Source organism: Protopterus annectens, chromosome 2.part1, assembly GCF_019279795.1.
Source record: "Protopterus annectens isolate FY-2018-M chromosome 2.part1, PAN1.0, whole genome shotgun sequence".
Lineage (NCBI taxonomy): Eukaryota > Metazoa > Chordata > Ceratodontiformes > Protopteridae > Protopterus > Protopterus annectens.
Window position 1 is genome coordinate 948,924,735 of NC_056729.1, and position 26,187 is coordinate 948,950,921.

Genomic DNA, 26,187 nt, shown 5'->3' on the forward strand with positions numbered 1-26,187 from the left:
ACTGAAGAGGTTCCCAGGAAGAGTGTGTGTAAGAGGAAACATTTGGACTCCCCTCAGAAGTCGTTAACATCTGATACTGACTTGGATGAATCAGAAGCATTCCCGTGGTTCCCCTCTGAGGATATCTCATTTGCAGAGATACTGGAAATCCTTAGGCAGGGGGGGTGACTGGCAGTCCCCCAACCCTACTGAGGACAAGTCAGTCCTCCTGAAGGCTTTCCGGTCTCAGCCCTCCACCTCTTGGGTGTCTCCCCCCTTCAATGAGCTTATGCAGCTGGTCTCACGAAGGGCGTGGGAGTCTCTGGACACCATGGAGCCTGTCCCTAGGAGGCCTAATAAGTTCATATCCACCCCCCCCCCCAGATAAACCCTTCTTGACCAAAGGTGCCCCAGTTGATGCCATGGCGGGGGCGGCAGCCACCAAAAAGGAAATGTCTGAAACTTCCTTGTCTATCCATCCTCCTAACAAAGAATCTAGGATCATGGATAGATATGGGAAGTGCATGTTTAGTTCAGCGACTTTTGCACTTCGTTCACTTAACTATTTAACCCATTCTATGAGACTAAAAAGAGATCTCCTTAAAGAGCTGGGAGATACTCTTCATGGTACAGTAGCTGCAGGAGGTACAAACAAAGTTGCCTCCCAGCTTACTACCCTCACTTCCATAGTGAACTCATCCATGCACCTCATTTCATATGCAGCTGATGGAATGATTAGGGCAGCGGGTACAGGAATTGCTCTTAGGAGACACTCCTGGATGCGCTTGTGTTCCTTTGTGGAGCCCTTCAAGTCATCCTTTGTGAATTCCTCCTTTGATGGCTTGTCCCTTTTCAGGCTCAAAGTCAAAGAAACTTTAACCAGGTGTGAACAGGATGGAGAGACTCTGTCTGCCGTCTGGGTCCATTTTTCCACCCCTACCAGACCCTACCCCAAGGGTCAAAGGGGAGAGAAAATGTGGTTCCGAAAAGCCTAAGGAGTCTTTCAGGACACACATGGTGGACCCCCTTTCAGGGTCAGAGGAAGGGGCAATAATGGAAGATGTCACCCTCACGGCAGAGGGGGTCCACAAAACCAGGGCGACAGAGATCACTACTTTGAGAAGCCCTACCAGCACTCCTGAAAGGAGGCCCAACTGTCCTGTTCTGGAGGCAGTCAGAGGTCACTTATCTTTGTACCCAGATGCCTGGCTTAAAATAACAAATGACCACTGGGTACAAAGTATCATTTCCAGAGGATACTTCATCCCATTCACCACACCCCCTCCACCAACAAGAAAATCCCAGACATTCCACCCAGTTACAGGGGAACAAGCAACAGCAGAGTTCCAGATGTTGCTAAGAAAAATAGTCATCCAACCAGTCCCAGCAGACCAGACAGGATCCTGAACATACTCAAGGTTCTTTTTAGTTCCAAAAAAAGACAGGGGACTGGAGACCTATATTGGACCTCAACACAATAAAAACATCTGTAAAGAAAGAGAAGTTTTGGATGGTCATGCTTCAGTCAATACTTCCCTGCTTAGGGAAACACAATTGGATGTGCTGGATAGATCTCCAGGATGTGTAGTACCACATAAAAATGGCCAGGCCATCCAGGGATCATCTGCACTTCTGGCTGGGAGCCAGTCATTACCAGTTTCAAGCCCTGCCCTTTGGTCTCACTACAGCCCCCAGAGTGTTCACCAAATGCATGGCAGTGGTCACGGCTCAACTGAAATGTTTAGGATTCCAGGTGTTTCTGTACCTAGATGATTGGCTTCTTACTGCCACCACCAGGCATCAACTCATTCAGGCCAGGGTGTCCACTCTGTCACTCTGCAATCAGCTGGGAATTGCAATAAACTCAGAAAAATCCGCCTTGTCACCATCGCAGCATATCATCTTTATCGGAGTAGAACTGGACACTACCACCACAACGCTAAGACTTCTAGTAGAGAGAGTCTTACTTCTCCATCAGCATGTCTGCATCTTAATATCCAAAAACAAAGCACCAGCATCAGAAGTTCTGAAATTATTAGGAATGATGGCAGCAGCAATTCTGGCCATACCACTGGGTTGTATGCACATGTGGATACTGCAATGGCTGTTGTTCACTCAGTGGTCTTACCAAGAGCTCCCCATGTCTCACATGATAATGATCACAAATTCCTGCAAAAAGGATCTTAAGTGGTGGTTGACCTCACTTCATGTTATGATAGGACACCCATTTGTGCTATCCCCTCCAGTGGCCACAGTGACCACAGATGCTTCCCTGATGGGGGGGGGGCATTTTCAGGGAAAAACAGCCCAAGGCACATGGACCGATCAAGAGACACATCTGCATATCAATGTCCTAGAGATGAGAGCAGTACTTTTGGTATTGCAGTACTTCCAGGACTCTCTTCCTCTGGGTACGATTGCGATTCAGATGGACAACATGTCAGTGGTCTGGCATTTGAACAAACAAGGAGGAACCAGATCATACCCCCTTTGTTGCAAGACCCTCAGAGTATGGCAGTGGGCTATTTCCACCCAGTGCTTTCTGTTAGCAATGCACATCCTGGGGAAATTCAGCATGATAGCAGACAAGCTGAGCAGAACAATTTTGTTGCCCCATGAGTGGTCCCTCAAGATGGAAATAGCGGACAGGATATTCTGCAGGTGTGGCCAACCTTGCTGCGACCTTTTTGCCAGTCACGTGAACATGGAATGCAGAAGCTGCTTTGCCCTGATTCCTCCTCCAGGAGAAGCCCCAAGGGACGTTCATGATTGACCCCCAAAGTCTCCTTTATGCATTCCCACCAATCCCATTGATATGCAAGATATTACAGAAAGCAAAAGCCCTGGGAAGGACCATTATTCTAATAGCTCCTCATTGTCCTCATCAGATTTGGTTCCCCTTCCTTTGACTTCATCTTTTGGAGGACCCCTGGATTCTGGACCCAGTTCCGGACCTTCTGACACACTCGTCGGGAGAATTTCATCCCTCTCTGCAGTCCCTGAAGCTGACAGTTTGGCTGCTTCAATTTCCATCATAGCCAGGTTCTATAACCTTTCCAATGAGACAAAGCAAATTCTCCTATCCTCTCATAAATCCTCTACGAGGAAGCTTTACCTCAGCAAATGGAAAAAATTATCTATATGGGCCTGTAAAAACAATATTGATCCTTACTAAGCCTCTATGGCCTCTGTTCTAGAATTCTTAACCATGATATTCAATAAAAGAGCCGCAGCAGCAACAGTCCCATGTTCAACTTGCTGCCATTTCTAACTTTCATCTGGGATTTGAAGGCTTGAATATTATGTTGCACAAATTATCCAAAGCCTTTCTCAAAGGGACCTTTCATATTAGACTATCTGTGAAATCTCCCTATTCTCCATGGAATCTAAATTTTATGCTTTCCCGCATAATTCTTCTGCTGTTTGAACCAGCTTCCTCTTGTGACCTCAAATTTTTGTCATGGAAAACCATCTTTTTATTGGCTATTACTTCCACCTGCAGAGTGTCAGAGCTTCAAGCCTTGTCCATCAAGCCTCCTTATTTGATTTTCCATGCTGACAGAGACTTACTTTGAACAAACCCCTCTTTCTTGCCCAAAGGTTGCACTGAAACTAATCTCAACCAAATTATTGATTTGCCAGTTTCCTTCCCCAGCCATTCCAACAATGTAGAGTACATGCTTCACAAACTTGATATTCACAGACAGCTCAGATATTATTTGGATAGAACAAAAGATTTCAGGAAATTAGACCAGCTTTTTGTTTCATTTTTAGATTCCAGGAAGGGTAGGCCAAGCGGCAAAAACAACTCTGTCTAAATGGTTATCTGATTGTATCACATTTGCTTATTCAGCTGCCAATATTCCCTTACAGCATTAAATTAAAGCTCACTCAGCCAGAGCTGTTTCCGCGTCTTCTGCCAGACTTCCAATTGATAACATCTGCGCAACAGCCACATGGTCAAAACCTCATACCTTTATCACTCATTACAAAGTTGACAGGGCCTCCTTTGGATCCACGGTCCTGAGAAATATACTCTCATGAGCCACCCAAGATTGATGGTGCTTGGGATGCTACCCATCAGTAAAGAATGAAAGGCGAGATAGAACAACTTCACATAAAGAAGTTATGTACTTACCATAACGTTCCATGTGAGTTGTTCATCTCGCCTTCATTTTTACGTCCCTCCCTCCTACCCCCTCCTGGGCTCTCAGAAGACCTAGATGCTAGATCCTTCCTGGTCACTCAAACCTTCTATACTGTCTCCTTCTCTCTCTTATGGAGTTATAGAATGACCTATGGTATTATTATATGCAACAAACAAGATCCGAGGTAACTCAGGGTGCATCATGGGATACGGACTTGGCCTCAAGCTACTTGAAATCCTTGAGCTTTGCAGTAGGTGCCGACTCAAAGCTGAGGGATCGGCTCCGAACCCATCAGTAAAGAATGAAGGCGAGATGAACAACTCACATGGAACGTTATGGTAAATACACAACTTCTTTTTTCTTGTAATTCTTGAAAAGTATCAGCACAGTTACCAAAGTGTTGGGGATGGGACTGTCAATTTATTCTGGACTACAGAAAGATACTTTGAACAAAGGCCTGCAATTTAGCAACTGTTTTGGTTGAAGCTGTATAATTGCTTAGTATACTATAAAACAAGCCCTGAGACACACACAAATGAGGGCCATTCAAGAAGTAAAAGAAGCAGTCCTGTTACAAACGGTATATAAGATGACAGTGACTGACACTAATCCCATTATATGTCAGTCACTGAAGTACACCACTACTCCCTTATGTCTAGCATGAGTCATATAAAGCAAACTTGAAATGGATTATGGGAAATAGAAAGGCTTGAAGAAAAATAAGATCACATTGATATAAGTCCCACTGACAGCCATTTTGCAGAAAACATTTTGAAATTTCATAAAAATTTCATAAAAAGCAGTAAGAGTGATTCTGAGGTGCTAAAACAACTCAAAAATAACTCAGAAAACAGAGAGAGAGTGAAAAATGATTTTTTTTTAGTTCAAATGTGGCGTTTTCCTTTAAAGTTTACCTTATTGTGCCTAAATTTTGACATGGTCTTGGTGGCTGAAAACCAACTAAAACTGCTGTTTTGGCAATTGCAAGAACCACATATTTCACCCCTATTTTTTTAGATACATAGTAATGAATAAAACCAGTGACAAAGTGGTGCAAAGTATGTATAATATAAATGTGCAGATTTTTTTTCTTTTTTAAGCTCTTTCAATGATGTTTGCTGCATATTTATGCATGTTTATAAAATAGTTTATGAAAATCCATCTCTGTGACTTGAATGCCAACTCTTCTCAACCTTGTTTTGCCAATATAGTTTTCTAGAAAGCTATTGAACCATTCTGAGGATATTGGGTCAGCAGTTCACAACAGAAACCACCCATACTACTTGAGAACATAACAATGAGGGCATGAGTAGTATGATATGGAGAGAAAAGTGCAATCCTTTTCTTAAAAAAATGTGGATACATTTCACCACATAGTGCCTTTAAACAGTACAAACACATGCATAACTTGGTAGATACAAATATTTCAGGTATCTCATTTTTCTGAATATAAAAAGAAATACACATTTTTTCTGAGAATTTGTCATATTGTCAAAACCATCCTATGAATTCAGTGAATTCTTGCATAGTAATTGCCCAGCATGGGTTGGACAGTTAATATACGTTCATACGTTAGGTTCATACGTTAGTACTAGGCTAACTGCCCTTATGAGCCATTTTTAGCCTAGCCAATTATCCTTTGTGAGACTCAAACCCTGCACCTTGTGTTTGTAAGGCAAACACCTTAACCATTAGGCCACCTTCCCAACCCCTTAAGTTAGTACTAGGCTGACTGCTCTTGCAAGCCATTTTAAGCCTAGCCAATTATCCCTTGTGAGACTCAAACCCTGCACCTTGTGTTTGTAAGGCAAACACCTTAACCATTAGGCCACCCTCCCAACCTGACTAAGATAAATTTAGATTCAAAGACATGGTAAGCCACACTAAGGAACATATTAGTGTCTCATTTCCTTGTCAATGAATATAACACATTGCTGTGTCAGATGTGACCATGCCGGTGTTTTCTCTAGCAACCCATGCATTTTGTTAGCAAAGGCACCTCTCACACATGCATGTGGGTAGACACACACACACACACACACACACACACACACACACACACACACACACACACACACACACACACACACACACACACACACACACACACTCCAACATATATACATAAACAAGCCCCCCCCCCACTGCTTTTACTCATGGAAAGACCCACAAACCGTCATGCATGCTGCAGCACACACACATGCATGCACACATATATACTTAACATCCCCTACCTAACCCCTGTAGTGAGACCACCCAGGTAGACACACACACACATATGTGCATGTGCAAGCATGCAATAGCTAAGTTGCCTTCGGAATGCAGAAGTATATTGTTAAATACCTCAATGAACTGTGTAACTGACAAGTATAGTAACCATACAAGTTTGGAATTTCTGAATGTATTTTTTTCTCTAATTGTTTTCTGTTTATCAATCAATTTTGTGGCCATATAGGCTCTAAGTAAGTACTAGACTAGCTGCACTAGCAGGCCATGTTAAGCCTAGCCAATTTCCCTTTTTTTCTTGAATGAATCTATCCCATTTGATGTTACCTTTACTATTGTTGATAATTATATTTTACTCTTGGTGAGAATCACTGGGATCATATGCTAGGTAATTTGAGAGGATTACTGCATTTGATAAAGCATTTAGGAGCTGCCTCTGTCCATTACTACTGCAGGGGGCCGAAACTTTTATTACCCATTCACAGATCCAAGTTACGTTTGAATATGGACAGGATTTAATTTGGTTTTTATGTGGATGAGGAGTATGTTCCAGAACAGTAATATCCTCTGTGAGATATACCAGTCCATCCAAACTATTCTGTTAATGTTGGAAGAGGTTTAGATCCCTGGACTGAGTATTTGTGATGCCATTTTACTTGCTGATGTGTAACAGGTCCAGCAGTATTGGGTTGAGTGATGGCTTGTATGGCAGACACAGGTCTTCACAGTCTTTAGGATACTCAGTATAGCAACAGGGCTTTGAGGTCGTCCATGTAGGACATATTGTTTAGGCCTTGCATCCTTTTAGTAAGTTATCTCTGTGATCATTTCAGTTGTTGCATGTGAATTGACATGCCAAAGGGGGCATTATACTCAATGACTGGCCTAATGTGGGCTGAGTAAAGGAGAGAACCTGTAGATGTAGTCATAATCTCTGTTTATAAGGTGTGCAATATAGAAGGACTTTTGTATGACAGTGGAGACTTGGTGGTTGAAAGTTGGGTCACTGCCCATGTAAGTTTCCAAATCCCAGACAACTGGGTCAACTCTCAAGGCATATTGTCAATGTGGTAGTTTCCCTGAGGCATATGACTTCCCAAAGGATACTTTAACATTTTTTGGCATTAGGTTTTAGTCCATGATTCTGGCACTATTTATTTGCTTGGAATAAGCCTTCCTTGTAGGATGGCTAAGTCATTTGGGGATTCAGTAACTGCTCCTAGCTTGCAGTCATCTGAACACTTAGTCAGCCAGAGCTTTTTGGTATTGACTTTTAGTTCGTAGGTGTGTACTTGGCTAGTGACCACTAGGGTCTTTTTAAGCTTAGCCACGAATCCCAAATCTCTGACATGTTCTGGTACCTTTGATAAATGTAAGCAAGGGCTTGGGAGATGAAACATTTACAAGCAGGGGCCTAGGAGATGAACCATTCGTAGACGTAGATGCCAAGCAGGAGAGGTCCCAACACCGAACTCTGGGGGAATCCATTGGTGACCAGTCTCGAGTTTCCCCTATTTTTATTACTTATGTCCTGTCTGTGAGCCAGTTGGCATTCCAGTGGGTGACCAAGAGGTTATTCCCAGTTTATTTTACTTTCCTGATATGGCTGAGTGGGGTATTGTATACCAAAAAGAAGAAAATCACAATGACTCTTTTCCAAACACCAAGATGTCACCAATAAGTGAACCGAAGACTTTGTGCTTAAAAAAGATTTTATTACACATAAAACAAAGAAACGATAAGCGTTTTCACCCAGCACAATGTGGGTTTCTTCAGAACACTGTAATTGAGAGCACTAATGCTTAAATTTAAAAGTTGGTGCCAAACGTTTTCTTCCTTAAAGCAACATACACATGATATTCTTGCTACGCTTGTATAACAGTGTAACCACTTTTATTAGCTACTAAACCTACACACTTTGGTCTAAATGTATACAAATTAATGTGTATATTGCTACAGTTTAAAAATTCATAAAACATTAACATGCAAAAGTATGCATAAATAAATTCATTCTATCATAATAAAAATCAATACTTAAAAAATATATGCTTGAAAAAGCTCAATTATATGAACAAATACAATCAATTTATGTGTTACCATATATAGAAAACAGACAATTCATATAGAATCTTCACATGAATTGCCTCCGTATAATGAGAATCATACTCTATGAGCATATCAGACCGCTTACTTCACCCCTATGTGACATCTAAAGATCATTTGATTTTTATTTTTATTTTTATTTTCATTGTTAATGTATTTTGTGCGTAAGCCCTCAGTGTTATCCACCTTATTTAATCACCAAAATAGGTTTGCTAGAAATAATAGTTGCCACCATACCTCTTTAAACCCCAAAAGTGTTTTAAAATCCCCTTCCCTGGGGTCCACTCTAATGGTTTCTAATATAGCAAATCTAAATTCATGTGTTTCACCTTCTCTGTATGTCTATATAAAGCACTGTTAGTGTCCTTCCTTCTAATGCAGTATGTATGATCATATATACGATTTCTGAAGGATCTCTCTGTTTTTCCTGTATAAAAACAAGCACATTTGGTGCACTTAGCCATTTATATAAGCATTTTAATATTGCAGTTACCATATTTAAACCTCACTGTAATGTTTAGCCCATTCCCAATTTTATTTTTTTCTTTTTCTAATATATTTGCACATTGGTTGCAAGACCCACATTTTTTAGTATGCTTCCCATTTACATTGTTAACTCCTATCCCTTCTGATATTTGTTTACATTGTTCCAAATAACCCTTAATATTTCTTCCCATCTTATAAACAAAACTGGGGTTCTCTCCTATGATGTCGGAAAGGGTCTGGTCCACCAACATTAGGTTCCAGTATTTTGTTATTATGCTTTTCACTTGTACTACCTCAGGACAATACCTAAGAATGCATGCTCTTTGATATTGCACTCTGTCTTGGTCATCCCTTCTTCCCTTGATTTGGATGGTACTACTAACATTCCGTGACCCTAATAAAGGTTTGTACTTGGATCCCCATTCTTGTATGACATACTGTTTAACATTATTCATCATATCCATCTTATAATCCCTCTCCATAAACAGGCTGGTTATAAATTCTATTTCCTCTATCATATCTTCGTAATGAGATTTCATGCGTGCAGCATGTATACATTGCCCTTTGAAAATATTATATTTTACCTTTTCAGGATGGCAACTAGTATATTCCAGATAATCATTGGAAAATGTACTTTTATAATGGATACGTGAGTTGAAGCCCCCTTCTTGACTAAAAATGTAAGTATCCAAATATGCTGTACCTTAATAGCTGGAAGAATGTGTGAATTTGAGATATTCATTACTATTATTTAAGAAGTCAATAAACTTCTCAAAATTTTCCTTACTGTCATCCCATAGGATGTATATATCATCCAGAAACCTAGAATAGTGCCTGACACTATTGAAATACGCATTGGGAAAAAGAACGGAATCTTCCCAGTACAACATGACCAAGTTCGCAAAAATGGGAGCACAAGCTGCTCCCATAGCGACACCTCTTGTTTGACGGAAATGTTCTCCCTCAAAGTATATAAAATTATTGTCAAGCACTATAGACATACATTCCATGATCAGACATGTAGTATCCCAATCCAAAATTGTATGCTTTCTGATACTATTGCATAAAGCATCCAACCCAGCTTGTTTAGGGATGCAAGAAAAAAGATCAGTGACGTCAGTAGTTATGAACATAAGCCCCTCTTTCCATCCTTCTATAGGATATTTACTTAAGAATTCCCAGGAGTTCTTAACCATATGAGGTATCTTGTCATAAATATGTTTTAACCAGATATCTGTAACCTTTTCTATAGGAAAAGTTTTAGAATGACTCCCAGATACAATTGGTCGAAAGGGTGGATCAGTGATGTTTTTGTGAATCTTAGGTACACCCACCAGGGTGGCTAACCTGGGAAATCTGACTTAAAGTTATATATGTCTACTGTAATCCTCCCATCAATGTAAAATTCTTCTATAAACGAATCAATTCGCTGGTATGCAATATTAATCTCATTAATAGAGATAGGTTCATAGTTTGCTGATAAATTAAGAATGTCATACATTTTTTTGGTATACTGTATAGTATCATATATCACCACACCTTCCCCTTTGTCCGGCATCATCACTCAGGTGTTGGTATCCTGTTTAAGAGCTTTGAGAGTATTAGATTCACCTTCTTTTAAATTACCAACAAGTTTCTTACCTCTTGTTTTATTGTATAATTTATATACTTCCCTCATAACTGTTTTTTCATATAAATTAACATAGGGATGACTAGGAGGTATGAACATGCTTTATTTCTTTAACTTAGTCCCTGCTGTCTCTTTAAAAGATGTCATATTTTTATCTTTAAACATTATAGCTAAGTTAATTTTATTTACAAACATCTTAATTTCACACAGGCAGTCTACTAAATCAAAGAGGGGTGTCGGTATGAACTTCATTCCCTTAGACAACAACTCAAAGTGTGTGGTGCACAACATTAAACTTGAATAGTTATAAATCTTAAAATTATTACAAGTATGTGTAACTCCATTCACTATGATATTATTGTCAAGCTGGGGACTACCAATGTCTATATTCAATTCTACCATTTTCTCTTCCCCCAATGGTTGTCCTTCTGCTTTTTTTTTTGTAATAGTAATTCTGCGGTCTGTCTGTTTGCCCCTTGTGCCAATATGGTTGTCCCTGTGGTTCCCAACCCCACTAAAATTTTGTTCCATTATGTTTATAACTCTTAACTTCCTGATAATTACCTTCTGTGTACTCACTATTATTAACTTTACTTTGGTCTGCATATGATTTTTTAGAATTACATTCTTTCCAAACATATGCCAGACCCTTATTATATTGTTCAACATCTCTTGTGATCTTCTTATACTTTCTCTCACAAATTTTTTGTACCTTACTTTCAGCAACTGAGAATTGTTTAATATATAACTTTTCTCATTGGGAATACAATAAATCATTAGTTATTTTAATATTAAATGATTCAACTTCCTGTACCAACTGACAAAGTTTCTCATCATTATATGTGATAATCAATGTCATAAAATTGAATCCAAATTAATTAAACAAATGGTTAAATTCAGTTATACTTGTATCTGTAATACTGACACCTATAGGCAGCTTAAAAAATCTTAAGCCCATGGGAACAATTTTTAAAGTTAAACATTAATGTAAATGGGCATTATCAACTTTCAAATCATTAATTAAATTCAATTTTTTACCTAATAAATAAATCAGGTCTTTCAAAGTTCCATCCATTTCATTATTAGAATGAGTATCCCCTTCATGTCCTTGTGGGAGCTTATCAAAGTTGCAATTACTAATTAAAAATGTATTTAAATCCATGTCCTTTCTTCCACTCCCTACACCACCAACACAGAGTGCAATGAACATTTTGTTGAACAGTACCTTTTTCCTTACAACTCGTGCTGCCAATAACAGTAGAATAGGTTTTCAGTGATAAAGGTCTCTTTGGTTTGGCACCCGTTCGTTTCGCCTCCTCCTCCACATCGTATAAAGAGAAGTCGAAAGTAAAATCAGAAATGTTAATTTTACTGCTATTAAGTGGCTTTGTGACATCTAACCCATTGGCTAAGTCAGTAGGGCTTCTCCTAGTGCCTGAACCCTGGATATTGGGTATAACAAAGCTGTCGATGGCTTCACCGTTGGTTCCCATATGTGGCTGCTTCCCCTTGTTGTCATTAGAACTGATTCCAGTGGTTGAGGACCTCTGCTCAGTCCATGTTCCACCATTCATACTATCTTTACAATTGGAGTGGCCAACTAAACCTTGCGGTCCACCGCTAGCAATGGGAACTGCTCCTTCGCCCAGTTTGTTAACAGTCCTTGCTGAACAGGTAAACATTTCGATAAGGTGACTGACTTCGCCTTTAAGTGATGCAACCTCCACCCACAGTTTAGCCAAGTCTTCTCTCTCTACATCTGTGGTTTGGAGTGAAGTTTCACCGATGACATACATGGCAGGCAGCTACTGAATACCAAAAAGAAGAAAATCACGACTCTTTTCCAAATGCCAAGATGTCACCAATAAGTGAACTGAAGACTTCGTACTTAAAAAATATTTTATTACATATAAAACAAAGAAACATTAAGCGCTTTCACCCAGCACAATGTGGGCTTTTTCAGAACATTGTAATTGAGAGCACTAATGCTTAAATTTAAAAGTTGGTGCCAAACTTTTTCTTCCTTAAAGCAACATACACATGCTATTCTTGCTACGCTTGTGTAACAATGTAACCACTTATATTAGCTACTAAACCTACACACTTTGGTCTAAATGTATACAAATTAACGTGTATATTGCTACATTTTAAAAATTCATAAAACATAAACATGCAAAATTGTGCATAAGTAAATGAATTCTATCATAATAAAAATCAATACTTAAAAAATATATGCCTGAAAAAGCTCAATTATATGAACAAATACAATCAATTTATGTGTTACCATACATATAAAACAGACAATTTGTATAAAACCTTCACTTGAATTACCTCCCTATAATGAGAATCATACTCTATGAGCATATCAGACCACTTACCTCACCCCTATATGACATCTAAAGATCATTTTATTTTTATTTTCATTGTTAATATATTTTGCGCGTAAGCCCTTGGTGTTACCCACCTTATTTAATCGCCAAAGTAGGTTTGCTAGAAATATGGTCATTAAGACCTGGTATTGTGGCCGCATCCAATAATAGTTGCTACCATACCTCTTTAAACCCCAAAAGTGTTTTAAAATCCCCTGCCCTGGGGTCCACTCTAATGGTTTCTAATATAGCAAATCTAAATTCATGTGTTTCACCTACCTTCTCTATATGTCTATATAAAGCACTGTTAGTGTCCTTCCTTCTAATGCAGTATGTATGATCATATATACGTTTTCTGAAGAAACCCACATTGTGCTAGGTGAAAGCGCTTAACGTTTCTTTGTTTTATATGTAATAAAATCTTTTTTAAGCACGGAGTCTTTGGTTCACTTATTGGTGACATCTTGGCGTTTGGAAATGAGTGGGGTACTGTATCAAAAGCCTTGGCCTGGTCAAGGTATGTTGTGCATACCATTTTTACCTTCATCCATTGCTTTGGTGACCTTTACAAAGAAGTCCACCAGAATGAGCAAGCATGGCCTGCCTTTTGCAAATCTAATAACCAAAAACAACCCAAGAAATGCTAAGAAAAACTTTCTGTCAAAAAAGCATTGCCACTAGTGAACTGCCATTGTTTGTTAAAAGAAAGTAGCCAACTATTATAGGAATAAAGGTGCTTAGTAGTTTTTTAATAATCAGTGACATTTTGCTGGTGGCAACAGTTTTTTTTAAGTGTTTGGAGATTCCCTACACCCTTAATGATTAGTTCCATGGTAAGTCTTTCCATGGCTGTGCATATGTGGCTGGACAGACTTGGTCTGTGGAAGGTCTTCTCCTGTGCAGGGGAATGCCTGTAGCTGTTCCCAATATATTTGGTTCAAAACCTGTATGGAGTCGAGCAGTTTTGTTGGGGACGTGGCTAAATTGTGCTTCATGTTATTTAAGATGCATCCAGAGATATTGTCAGTACCTATCAATGTAGTATTTTTAGCTTTTGATAGTGCTTTCAGGTCTTGGTCTTGAGTGATAGATGGAGGTGAGTTGGTTTCATGTTTATCTTGTGGAGTAGATGGAGGGAGAGAGGTGTGAAGTTGGGATGAATTTATCAACCAGTAGGTAAGCTATATCTTTAGTGGGTAAGCACATTATTTTTTGGATTCTGAGCACCACTTCACCACTTTTTTTCAAGTTAACAGAACAGTTTCCCCTTTACACACAATGTACACTAACATGCACAGAAGTAAATCCTTGTTTTGTAAGATGAGTTACAGCCAAATTAAAATGGGTTATTTAATTCAGGTCTACTTTGATCTATCAAAATGTATTATATTGTATTGCATGTACTCTGCCACACATAGTCTAACATGACCACTAGTCAGTATATCATCATGATGCATGAAACTGAGAGAAATCTGAATGTAAATATTTCATGTAGATAGTTGTACTCACTGCACCCCTTGATGTGCAGATACTGCAACTGTACCCCTTATTTCTAAATATAAAACCACCAAGATTGCATCAACTTGTAAAAGAGGGTACAAATGTATAGAGGTGTTCCCTTTCTTCTAAACTGCAGGATATACCTCTGTACCCTGACCTACAAATATAATAGGAGGATACACCAACTTGGAAAAGATGGAAATAATATGTAAATATATTCCTTTTTTCTGAATTGATGCAGCCTTGGAGATGGTATGTATAGAAATCAGAGGTGTGGGGACAGAGTCCTCCAAGGCCACATGAAGCACAACCCCCTCTCCATGAGAAATACTTTCAAGTAGAGCCTAGCTGCTTGTTGAAGACGGATGAAGCCCTAACTGTGACTCTGGTGACCAGGATTCAGTTAGCAGCTGCAGCACTGGGGATACCAGGTGGGGCAGGAGAAGAATGAAGGGGCAAGCCTGTTCACCTCTCCTGGAGAAGATGAGGTTTTCATTAACTTAGAGGCATACAGGGCTGTGTAGTCTCCCTGGTGGAGACCAGAGAGACCACTGCTTTTGCTGCAAGGGGAGGGGTGGGGCTGCTGGGGGAGATACCCTATGCAAGCATGAGGGGTATCCCTTCACAGACAGAACATTGCATATCCTCTCCACAGCACCTTCTCAAGTGCATATGCATTTAGGGCCAAGAGGAAAACAGAAAACCTTGAACCTTCTTTAAATACTGCCTAAAATGACAGCCATTGTTGGTTGGCTTTTGCCTGGTGATGGGAACGAATGAGCTAATAGACAAAGAGGGGGTCTGATAGTCGGCAGGCAATGAGAGCAATAAATTGCAAAATAAATGCCTTCAGGTACTCTGTTACTATATATGTGTTGCAGGAGTCAAACAGAGCAGCAAGACCATGTGGTCGCTTAGGCTTCAGTAACATTAAATAGACCCTTTAACATACTTTTTATGCTTGTGTTCTAAGCAAGGTAGCTATTTAGTTATAGACATCTCAACATGTTTTCTTCAGAAAACTAAAATCACAATTACAATACTGTTTTCCTACAGGTGGTTGCAGAACGTAAAAAAATATTGGTTACATGCAGAAGAATTACAAAATTCTGAGCCTTCCGGATCTAAAAGTTCACACAGAATCAAACATAAGCAGAAACGATGTTCAGATAAGAAATCCTTTAAAGTCAGATTAGGTATGTATTTCTATGTAGCAAGAAGTACATTAAAAGATATCAGTGTATAACAGTTATGACCAGTGCCTCTCCATACCTACACTATTCTTCATGCATTCATCTTATCCAGCCTTCAGAAGTCGTATTTCCCTCATTTTAGTATCCAACTTTATTCATTCCTTTCTCCCGGCTGTATTTATTTATTTAATCTTCATTGACTGAGTTAGTCCCACTTGGCTTGTAGCCTCTATTAATGGACCTGAGGTGGCATTTGTACTACTGGGGGAAATTTACCAGGGCACCAGGGAGCTCCCCCTACTCTTTTTTCAATAAGAGTCACGGAGCCTTTTACAGACACCTGAGCTGCCCCCAGCTCAAGTATGTGGGACATTGATTTAACATCTCATCTGAAGGATGGCACATAATGGAGTGCAGCACCCCCTACTGCTGCACTGTGGTGTTGACAATTTGAAAATTAATCCAAACCCCTAATATAGGAACTGAGGCCGCAGTCTTCTGCTCTACTAACACTGAAGTAAAACATGCTACCTGTTGAGCCACACACACACACACACACACACACACACACACACACACACACACACACACACACACACACACACACACACACACACACACACACACACACACACACACCTTTTCTGGTACTTCAGTTTTCTGGCAACATCTAACTCATTGACCCTTATTTCCCATTCTTTGCTCCTGTAGTAACTAAATCGCTACAAACATAACCCACTACCTTCCCTCCCCTATCCTACAGCACTAATGTATTGTCAGAAAAATATTCGATGTACTAGTTGACAGATTTTTGTTTTTGTCTTATTGCCTTTGCTGTTGTTTGTATTGACATTTTACAGCATCAAATGGCCTATTTTTATACATGTTATTCTTTTTACACTGTTACAGGTGATAGTTGTTTATCTGTATTTTATTGATGATTACTTCAGATGTATTGACTTTGTTTTTTGCTTCATATTATTTTATATTATGCCCCCAATAAAATGGAGCCATGCTCATTAGGGCTAACCTGGTCAATAGAATGTAAATAAATAAATACAATTAAAAATATGTGAAAAAGTACAGAAGTATGGATAGCAATAAAATAGGGTAAGGATTTGTATTGTTTGAGTCTTGCCCACTGAAGTGTGATTTCTGTTATGGGAGTATAGCAGACTGTTTACTGTAAGTTGGAATGCTTGCACAGGTGATATTACACTTTTTACACGCACCAGTGCTTTGAGGCACAGCAGTTTTTGCACTGTAGCTCGAAACATGTGATATGTGGATTCATGTTTGTTATTATTAAATTTAAATTCAAGTACTGGTTTATTTAAGTGTCAGACGAGCTACAGTGGTGGAGAGCACAGCTGAGTGTCAATTCAAGGCTTTCCTTCTTCCCACCTGCTGTAGCGTAGTCTATCCAGACAGATTCATCTGACTTTGCTTGGGGAGTTGTGTCAATGGCAGTGCAAGTGCAAGCCACTTGCAGGCCCAAGGATGCACTGAAGCACATCAGTATCAAAGAAACTCAGGCGGTGATCTATGCCTTCAGAGTCCCTCACCACCTGTGGACTCCAGGTCATCTTCTTGTGGTTATGGACAACACCACAGTGATATGGTACCTCAACAATTCAGGGATCCAAGGTAATACCCTCTGTGCTGGTTGGCAGTGATGGCTTGTGAACTAGCTTTACAGTAATCCTGACTCTTCAGGCATCATATATTCTGTAAGAGCAAACCTTTGAGGCAGAAAGGTAAGCAGATCCTATGCAGATCCATAAGAGTGGCAGCTGAAGGCAGTGGTTTTTCAGGATCTAGTCCAGATATGGGGAAATGCCTCAAATAGATATGTTCATCTCCTTTCTAAACAGACAGCTGGGAAAATTCTGTTCCAGACATCCTTGCAGCCATGCTTGAAGGACAGAAGCATTCTCATTCTCTTGGGCAGGAATGTTCCTGTATGTTTCTAACCTTTCCACTCATTGTCAATATATGTCTGAAGATTCAAAAAGAAATAACAAAGATCATTGTGGTGGCCCAGGTAATCTTGGTTCTCCGTTCTAATGGTATTGTCCAGGGGTAATTACCACATACTCCCTCACACTCTGAATTTGCTCACACAGTCTCAGGAGCAACTAGTGCACCCCATTTTGGAGCAACTAAAACTGATGGCCTGAATGATTCGATCTTGAATCTGTTTAGGTGGTACTTCAATGAGGATGTGCAGCAGGTGTTAAAGGGGGCCAGAAAACGTTCTTCTAGAAAATCTTATGTTTACAGATAGATGAGTTTTTTTAACCGGTGCCTAAAGAAGAACAGAATGTTCCTTATGGATAACATCCCCCTGGTCTTGAAATGTTTGTGAGCTACTTCCATTAAGGTGCATTTAGTGGCCATTTCTGCTTGTGTGCTATTGGATCCTCCTCTTTCTTCCTCTCTTTTGGGAAAACAGTTTGTGAAAGGAGTATTGCATGTGAGACCACCTTCATGGGATCTCAGCTATGTCCTGGAAAATTGACCTTACCACTTTTCGAACCTGCTGCTCAGGCTGCTTTGAAGTGCTTAACATGGAAAACTGTTTTGCTTACTGCTCTGACATCTGCAAGGTGAGTCTGTGAGCTGCAAACTCTCAGGGTGGGACAACCTTACCTTATTTTCCATGGGGATAGGGTTGTGTTATGCACTAACCCGTTTCTTTTTTTAAAATCTTTTTAACACCTTTAGTAAACTATCACTTAAGACATAAGCAAACATGCATTAACAGAAAAGAAAACAAACCATTTGAACATTGTTCCATTTAAATACAATATATATCACATATTTTCACTAACCCCTTTTTCATGCTGAAAGTAGTCTCAGAATTCCCCCTTCATCAGTCTGCCAACCTCCCTGTGTTCTTCCCAGAACATAAAAATAAGGGAAAGAGGATGCTTAATACCTTGGATGTCCACCGGCAGCTCAGGTACTACTTTGACAGCACAAAACCCTTCAGGAAGACCGAAAGGCTTTTTATTTCTTACATGGGAAAAGAAGGGTGAGCCTGTCTCTAAGCAAGCCATTGGATGTTGGTTTCCCTCTAGTATTGTTTTTTGTTACACCCACCATGACCAATGCAAATCCAGACAAGGTAAAGTGCATGTCACCAGGACCTTTTTCTATTCAGTAGCATATTGAGAAGGAGTGGGCTGTAGAAGTATTCTAGAGGCAGCAACTTAATCCTCTGCCATACCGTCACAAAGCACTATAAGCTGGATAACTTTTCTAGATCCAGGCTTTGCTAAGACCATTCTCCAAGGGTTCTAGGACCCTTTTCCTTTCTACTCTCAAGCTGAATAAGCTTTGAGAATCTACCTGAATGCCAGTAAGGCAGTGTGTTAGTTGAACATCATACAGCTGCAGCAGTCCTACTTCCATGTAAGAATAGATGTTCATAGAACACACTGCCTTACTTGCAGCACTATCCCCCTTTTTGGATGTACATTGCTTGTTGTTTGGGTTGCTGTTGAGCACTGCTTCATGCTTTCTTGCTGTGTGTGTGTGTGTGTGTGTGTGTGTGTGTGTGTGTGTGTGTGTGTGTGTGTGTGTGTGTGTGTGTGTGTGTGTGTGTGTGTGTGTGTGTGTGTGTGTGTTGGAATAGAAGGTGTTTGCTTCTGTTTCCATCTTCTCTTCCTGCTGGACCCTAGAAAACTCAAAAGGTCCTGCCAGTGGGCAGGGGTGGCTCGTCCTATCGGACTGCCAGTCTGCAGCCCTCCCACCTAGAAAAAAAAAAGAAAAACAGTCCGTGAAACAGAAAATCTATTCAGACTGCCTTTATCGGCAGTCCGAATGCAGAAAAACTGGTACCCAGCAACCTGTGCTGTAGGATATCCAGAAATCTGTGCGGTCAACAGAGGATCTCCGGACTGCTTCCCCTGCAGTCAGAACCAATGAGGAGTGAGCTGAGAGCTCTCTCTCAGCTCTCGTGAGGATTTCGCTGTGCGGGCGTCGTGTAGAGCGATCGGTTCTGTTGGATTATGTGGCTTCCCTGCAGGTCGGTTGTCGCTGGCTTTAGAAGGTAAGTGCAGACATAGTTGGAAGGTTGCTGGCTTCAGAAGGGGGGTGTGTGTATGGTCGAAAGGTCACTCGCTTCAGAAAGGGTGTGTGTTGGATTTAGCCTGAGTGGTCACTTTAAACGGGTAGGTAGGCTATTGATATTGTAGATATGTGTGTGTGTGCGCGCGAGTGTGTGTGTGTGTGTGTGTGTGTGTGTGTGTGTGTGTGTGTGTGTGTGTGTGTGTGTGTGTGTGTGTGTGTGTGTGTGTGTGTGTGTGTGCTGGATTCAGCCTGAGTGGGGTCACTTTAAACGGGTAGATAGGCTATTGATATGGTAGATATGTGTGTGTGTGTGTGTGCGTGACTTTGGGGGTGCCTATGTCAATGACATTAGGTTATGCTATCACTGTCACAGGGCTGAGAGCACTAGAGGCAGAAAAGTTGTGATTCAGTGGGTAAAGCTATTGACCTGCTTACCATATGCAATTTACATTAAGTGCTAGCAAGGTTTGTGAATTTTAGGGGTCATTTGACTACATCATTTGTATGTGTAGTTTTTCTTCCTAGTTCTTCCATGCTCAGAAGAGAGTAAATTATTTAATGGAGTCCTAACACCAGGGAACCTCGCATCTGCACAGCCATAGTGCACACCCATAATGGTTCAATCAGGGTGACAAATTAACATTCAAGCACTTTAATGTCCTCCTACCACCAAATATGCAGAGCTGTTGGAAGGAAATGCTCTATAAACCCTAGAATACCTCAGATTCATTTCTGGGCTATGAATTCTATTGTTATCTGAGGCAGGTTCATGAGTGCTTCTAATCTCAGTTTACTTAAACTGGTGAAACAGAGTTTGCTTGTTTCTTTCTTTTTTTCCAAATAAGCAAGTTATTTTTAGAGCTACAGCAGAATCATGCATATGTTCTTATAAATTTCTGTGGCGTGGCATTATTTATATATGTACACCCAAATGACAAGAAACAGATAAAGCAGTATGGAATTGGCAATGCATACAGATCAGGGAGCAGACGTGTGTAAGTATAATCGGTCACTGGAATCATTTTAAGCAACTCAAATTGATGGCCCTGTCAAATGAGTTTTAGATCAATGTTAAAGTATTTGACAAGACCAATTAGCTATATGTGATGGGAAATCAAGTTCCTAGCACTCATGCAGAAATAAGCAAATGTGTGTTTGCTAGCATGAAAAAATGCATCCTAAAGGTATCAGTGCAGTTTCCTTCAGAAGCTGTTTTTGCATGCTAAAACAATAAATGGCATGATTAATTTCAACTTTGAAGAATTTTGTTTAAATAGCACAAGTACAAAGAGCAAAAGTCCTCAAGTGTACATATTGTTGTTCAAAAAGTATACCTGTGCTGTGGTTCCTATTGATGAACACTCCGCATAAGGTAATAAAACAGCTACAGTTCCTAAATCAAATAACAAGGCGAGGTATACAGCATTGTTTTTTATATTTCAAGTTACTTATATACATCACGCATATACACATATACACACATACATACAGTGCATTGTAGAATCCTTTTTTCCCTTAAACAAATGCAAAAGAAAACAGTCCCTCTTTTCTTATGAATCATGAATATAATCTGAAAAATAATCTGTTTTGCTGTGGTGTAACTATATTACATATAACCTTCTTCTTTGTAATATAACATTAAATTGCAAAGAACATCTATTTGACATCACTGAGTCATAAACTATAAATTGTGATATAATTTGAAATTATACACCTTAACTTTAATACCCAGTAATATAAAGCAGATAAACTGCCTGCCTGTTACTGAAATTAAAAACAATCTTGAACATTTGTTTATCTCTTAGTATTTTTATCATCACGGTGTAGCTCTGTTCAGATTATTCCCCTAAAATAATCTAATTTAACAAATTGTTTTATTAATTCTCTATCTCTCAAATCTAGTGTTTCCTAACAACTTATTTTAAAGTCCTCAGTCAGCAAACATGCCTGCTCTAATACTATATGTTGTAAAACACATCCATGATTCACCTGCCTCGCCCTCCCTTAAGTATGGTACATTTTCAGGTTACTGTCGGAAAGGAAACAAATTCCACAGATGATATATCTCAGAGGGGTAATCTCTGCTGACATCCCCCCATATTGCTGATACTGTACTTTCAGTCTGCAGCTAGAACACAACTGTTTAAAATCGTGGATTTTTATTTTTGATGTATAACTTTCTGATATTAGAGAACAGATGGTGGTGGGTAGAGATACTCAGGCTTGAACCCTGTACCTTGTATGCAGGTGTTAAGGACCTGAATTCCCTACCCACCACCATTTGTAAAAAAATTGCAGATTTTTGCCTCATATTTGATCTGATCTGTTCCTCATAATATCTGTGGTTTCTAAATATTAGAATGCTTGATATTTGATGGTGCACTGGTAGCATTGTTGCTTTATAGCTGCAGGTTCTTGGGTTTGATTCTTGGCTGGGGTGCCTTCTGTGTGGGGTTTGTATCTTCTCTCTGTGTTTTTGTAGGTTTGCTTTTGTGTCCTCCCATGTTATAAAGACATGTCTGCATTATTTCTTCCTGGGCCTCTGCTGAAAATTGTTTTTTTTATTCCAAGTCAGATTGTCCTGATTAACAAATGTTAAATAAAATTGACAGGCATTTGAATTTCAGATTTCAGTTTTCTGAATGTCTAATTCCTTACATATTTGATGGTGCAGCGGTAGCACTGTTGCCTCACAACTATAGGTTTTTCTGGTTTGATTCTTGGCTGGGATGCCTTCTGTGTGGAGTCTGCATATCATCCCTGTGTTTGTGTGGATTTGCTCTGGTGTCCTGCCATTTTACAAAGACATGTGTCTGCAGTATTTCTCCCTGGGCCTCTGCTGAAAATTGTTTTTATTCCGTCAGAAGTAAAATTGACAGACATTTGAATTTCAGACTTCATATTCTTCAGAAAATACATAGTAATACAATCTTACACAACCTTTTATTCTAGCAATTTTCTAAGTTTATAAGATGAATATTTGAAATTTGTCCTTATTTTTTGGACTGTATTACCCCATTATTGGCTTTGTCCAGGTTTTTTGTGCTAAGGCTGATAACTATGGTAAGAACTGAATTAACTGAATATGTCTGAGGGCTGTATTCCCTCATTACTGGGTTTGTTCAGGTGTTTTGTGCTAAGAGGCTGACAGCTATGGTGAGAACTGAATTCATTAAATGAAAGCCAATTAAGTTTCAGTCTTCCTCTCTTTCACAAAGCAGCTGACTTGGCGTAGTGGTATGTTGCTCTGACTGTTTTGCACAGGGACCTTGGCAGTAAAATGTATGGTGGTAACACAGCATTTTTCTTTCACAAAGCAGGTGATTTGGCATAGTGGTATGTTGCTCTGACTCTTTTGCACAGGGACCTTGACAGTAAAATGTATGGTGGTAACACAGCATTTTATTCTAGCAACTTTTCAAGATTATGCAAGCAATGTTTAATGTGTCCCTGGTTTTTGGCCTTTTGACCCCCCCCCCAATAAATTTGGCTTTTTCCAGATTTCTTGTGCTGCGAGGTTGAGATGCAGTTGAGTATTGAGTAGATTTTACAATGAGCTGAAAGCTGCAGGTGAAGAGAAGTTTAGTGCTGCTTATGCTAAGTCAGCAATACCACTATGCCAAGTTGTGTACTTGCTTTTGATGCAGAAGGTTGTTGGTTCTACTCCCACAAGGGATGAATGCTGCCGTACTGAAAAAGTTAAGATACTAACTATGAGCCTGTTATCATTTTGCCATCCATTTCCTGTTGCAATATTACTAGCTTATCATTTTTAATGTAATGTAGGCAATTTATTCCTCAGGGGCATCAAACACTTTATTTTTCTATGAAACCATGAAATATAAAGGTGTTTGCTAGCAGCAACCTCTTCATTAGTTACAGATTTATTTAATGTGGAATTATTTAGATGACTTTTTTACTTCTTCAGAGATTGTGCATATTTACTGATAATGGTGGACTGTAGAATTGTGCATATTTACTGATAATGGTGGACTGTAGAATTGTGCATATTTACTGATAATGGTGGACTGTAGAAGTCTGAGTAGTCTTTTATGATGGAAATGTTCTGAATTGGGCAGTTGTGTCATTATTGGTGTATGTGTTTTGTTTCATTGTTTACTGGAAAAATGTTCAAAACAATAGGAGGGTGTATTAAAGAGCACATGTATGTTTCATATGCAAGGGGCCTATAATTTGAAAACAGCCCAGAATTAATCTTCAACTGCCACTGGTAAAATGTATTTTCTTTGAATGTGGGTTTCAATGCTGTTTCAATGAATGTGAGTTTCAAGGGCAGAGAAGTTTTAATGCTACGTTTGTTTAGCAGATGTCTTAGTGTTTGTGCTGTAAAATGCAAAATAAAACTTTCAAATGAAGTCCAAATCATCATATAAGTAAATCAGTATGCACATTAGTGTTTATGGTAAATGGAGTGAAATAGCTAAGTAATGGATCATTGGAATGGCTGCAGGGGGAGGCTCCATTCGACCATGATTTTGTGAGGGGGAAGGGTGGCAAACTTAGACAGCCCCAGCTGAACTATACCTCCCAACTATCCAGATTTTCAAAGAATGAATAGATTTTTGCTTCTTATTTTTGGTTTGTTCCTCATAAAATTTGTGGTTTTCTGGCAAACCATTTAGGAATTAAGTCACTAAATAATGACACACTGGGCCGGATTCAGGAAGGCTTACACGGAGTTCAAGAGTAGTGTAAGCCTCCGTGTAAGCCTCCCGATTCAGGAACAGCCCAAATCTCCGTGTAAGAGACAGCTAACACGTCTCTTACACGGACTGGGTGTGGAAATGCTCAGTACCTCATTTGCAGCTGAAAGATATGCAAATGAGGTATCTGAGCGATCCACGAAGCAGAAACCAGTCCGTAACGGACGTGTTGCAGAAATGTACTCAGCTAACAACTGAGTACATTTCTGCAAAATTAAAAACGGAGCTATGTCAGCTCCAAATAAAGGGTGCATTTGTGTCATTAAGCATGCCAATGGCCAAATATGTGGCCATTGGCATGAAAAAGTGTTGCAAAATGTAATATAACTTTTTTTTCCACGGGATTTTGAGGTTTAACTGCAGCGCACACCAGCAAACGGCGTGCGCTACCTAAAACTGAAAACCGAAGCTTATAAGCCCACAATTGTGGGATTTATGTACCACATGTAATGTCAATGGCGGGCCTTGCAGACCAAAAACAATATGGCCGCTTAGTGGTTGTCAAGGGGAAGCTGTAAGACATGTAACTAGTCATTACTAGGCAATCCTATGTAAATGAGGGTTACAATACTGAATCACACTGCCACATAGGTAATGAGCACTTTCTGAGTAGTGTAAGAGTTAGAGAAGGGGGAGGAACAGAGTAAGAGGTAGGTGACATCACGGGGGGGAAGGATAGATTCAAATGTACCAGATTGGAGGGCAATGTAAGGTGAAAGATGACAGACAGACTTCAGGGAGGGAGGTGTGTCCCAACAGAACACTAGGAAAATCAAGAAACTGAAGGCTTACGCTATCCCTACACTCAAAGTTTCTTGATATACGTGCATGCGCGCGTGTAAGGCAGGCTCAACATATGGGAGCGTGTTGCAAACCGTTTACAACGGTTTGCGCGAGCGTGCACGTGTTTAAGGCAGTGTGCGCGTGTTTTAACATGAATCAGCCTAGTTCATACTGTGTAAGGATGTGTGCACGCGTGTAACACCGTGTAGGGATGTGTGCGCGCGTTTAAATGACTGTGAGCGTGTTTAAGCTGGTGTGCACATTGCTCCCCCTCAGGAAACAGAGAGGAAACAGGAAACAACTAAATTACAGGGAAACTGCCAGAGGATACTGCTGCAGTTAATTGTTTGAAACAATTGGAAGCAGGCAATTATGCAGGCAGACTAGAAGCCCAACCCAGCACTTAAAACACTCCAAAGAGCAGTGCAGGGTGTTTCTCACAAGAGATACTGCAAGAAAGTAAGCTATCAGAATTGAAAACTGAAAAAGCTGAACTCAGAGCAGAAATGCTAGGGGCTGCCATGGCTGTTATAATCAGGCAAAGGCGAATTGCTGAGGGTGGTGTCAATGCAGATGCCGACAGACAACCCAGAGTGAGGAGAAGGAGAAGAGTATACAGGCCCAGGGTCACCTACCATGGGTTACATGAGCTGGAGATAGTAGAGCTACAGAGTGGACAGAGACCTTCTGCAGCAGATTGTTGAGCTGTGCAGGCCACATCTCACACACAGAACCAACAGAGGGGAACCCATCCCAGTGGAAACCAAGGTATGTGTTGGCCTAAGAATACTAGCAATAGGTACCTTCCAGAGACCAACTGGTGATATGATGGGGATATCACAGGCATCAGCCTCCAGGGTACTGCACCAGTTCCTGGATGCCATGTCAGCACATGTCGGTGATCATATATATGTCCCTAATGACCGTGAGGTTGTGGCCAGCAATATGCGTCTCTTCCAGCAAATAGCG

The 26,187-nt window shown here is 40.0% G+C and overlaps 1 protein-coding gene across 1 annotated transcript in view; it reads left to right on the top strand.

Moving 5' to 3' along the window:
* LOC122794924 (probable ATP-dependent RNA helicase DDX60) overlaps positions 1-26,187 on the top strand; it is a 3,096,781-nt gene that overhangs the window by 1,560,713 nt on the left and 1,509,881 nt on the right. The window contains exons 19-20 of the mRNA XM_044063517.1: positions 13,373-13,458; positions 15,498-15,637. Coding sequence (XP_043919452.1) covers positions 13,373-13,458; positions 15,498-15,637 — 226 coding nt within the window. The remainder of the gene's footprint in view (positions 1-13,372; positions 13,459-15,497; positions 15,638-26,187) is intronic.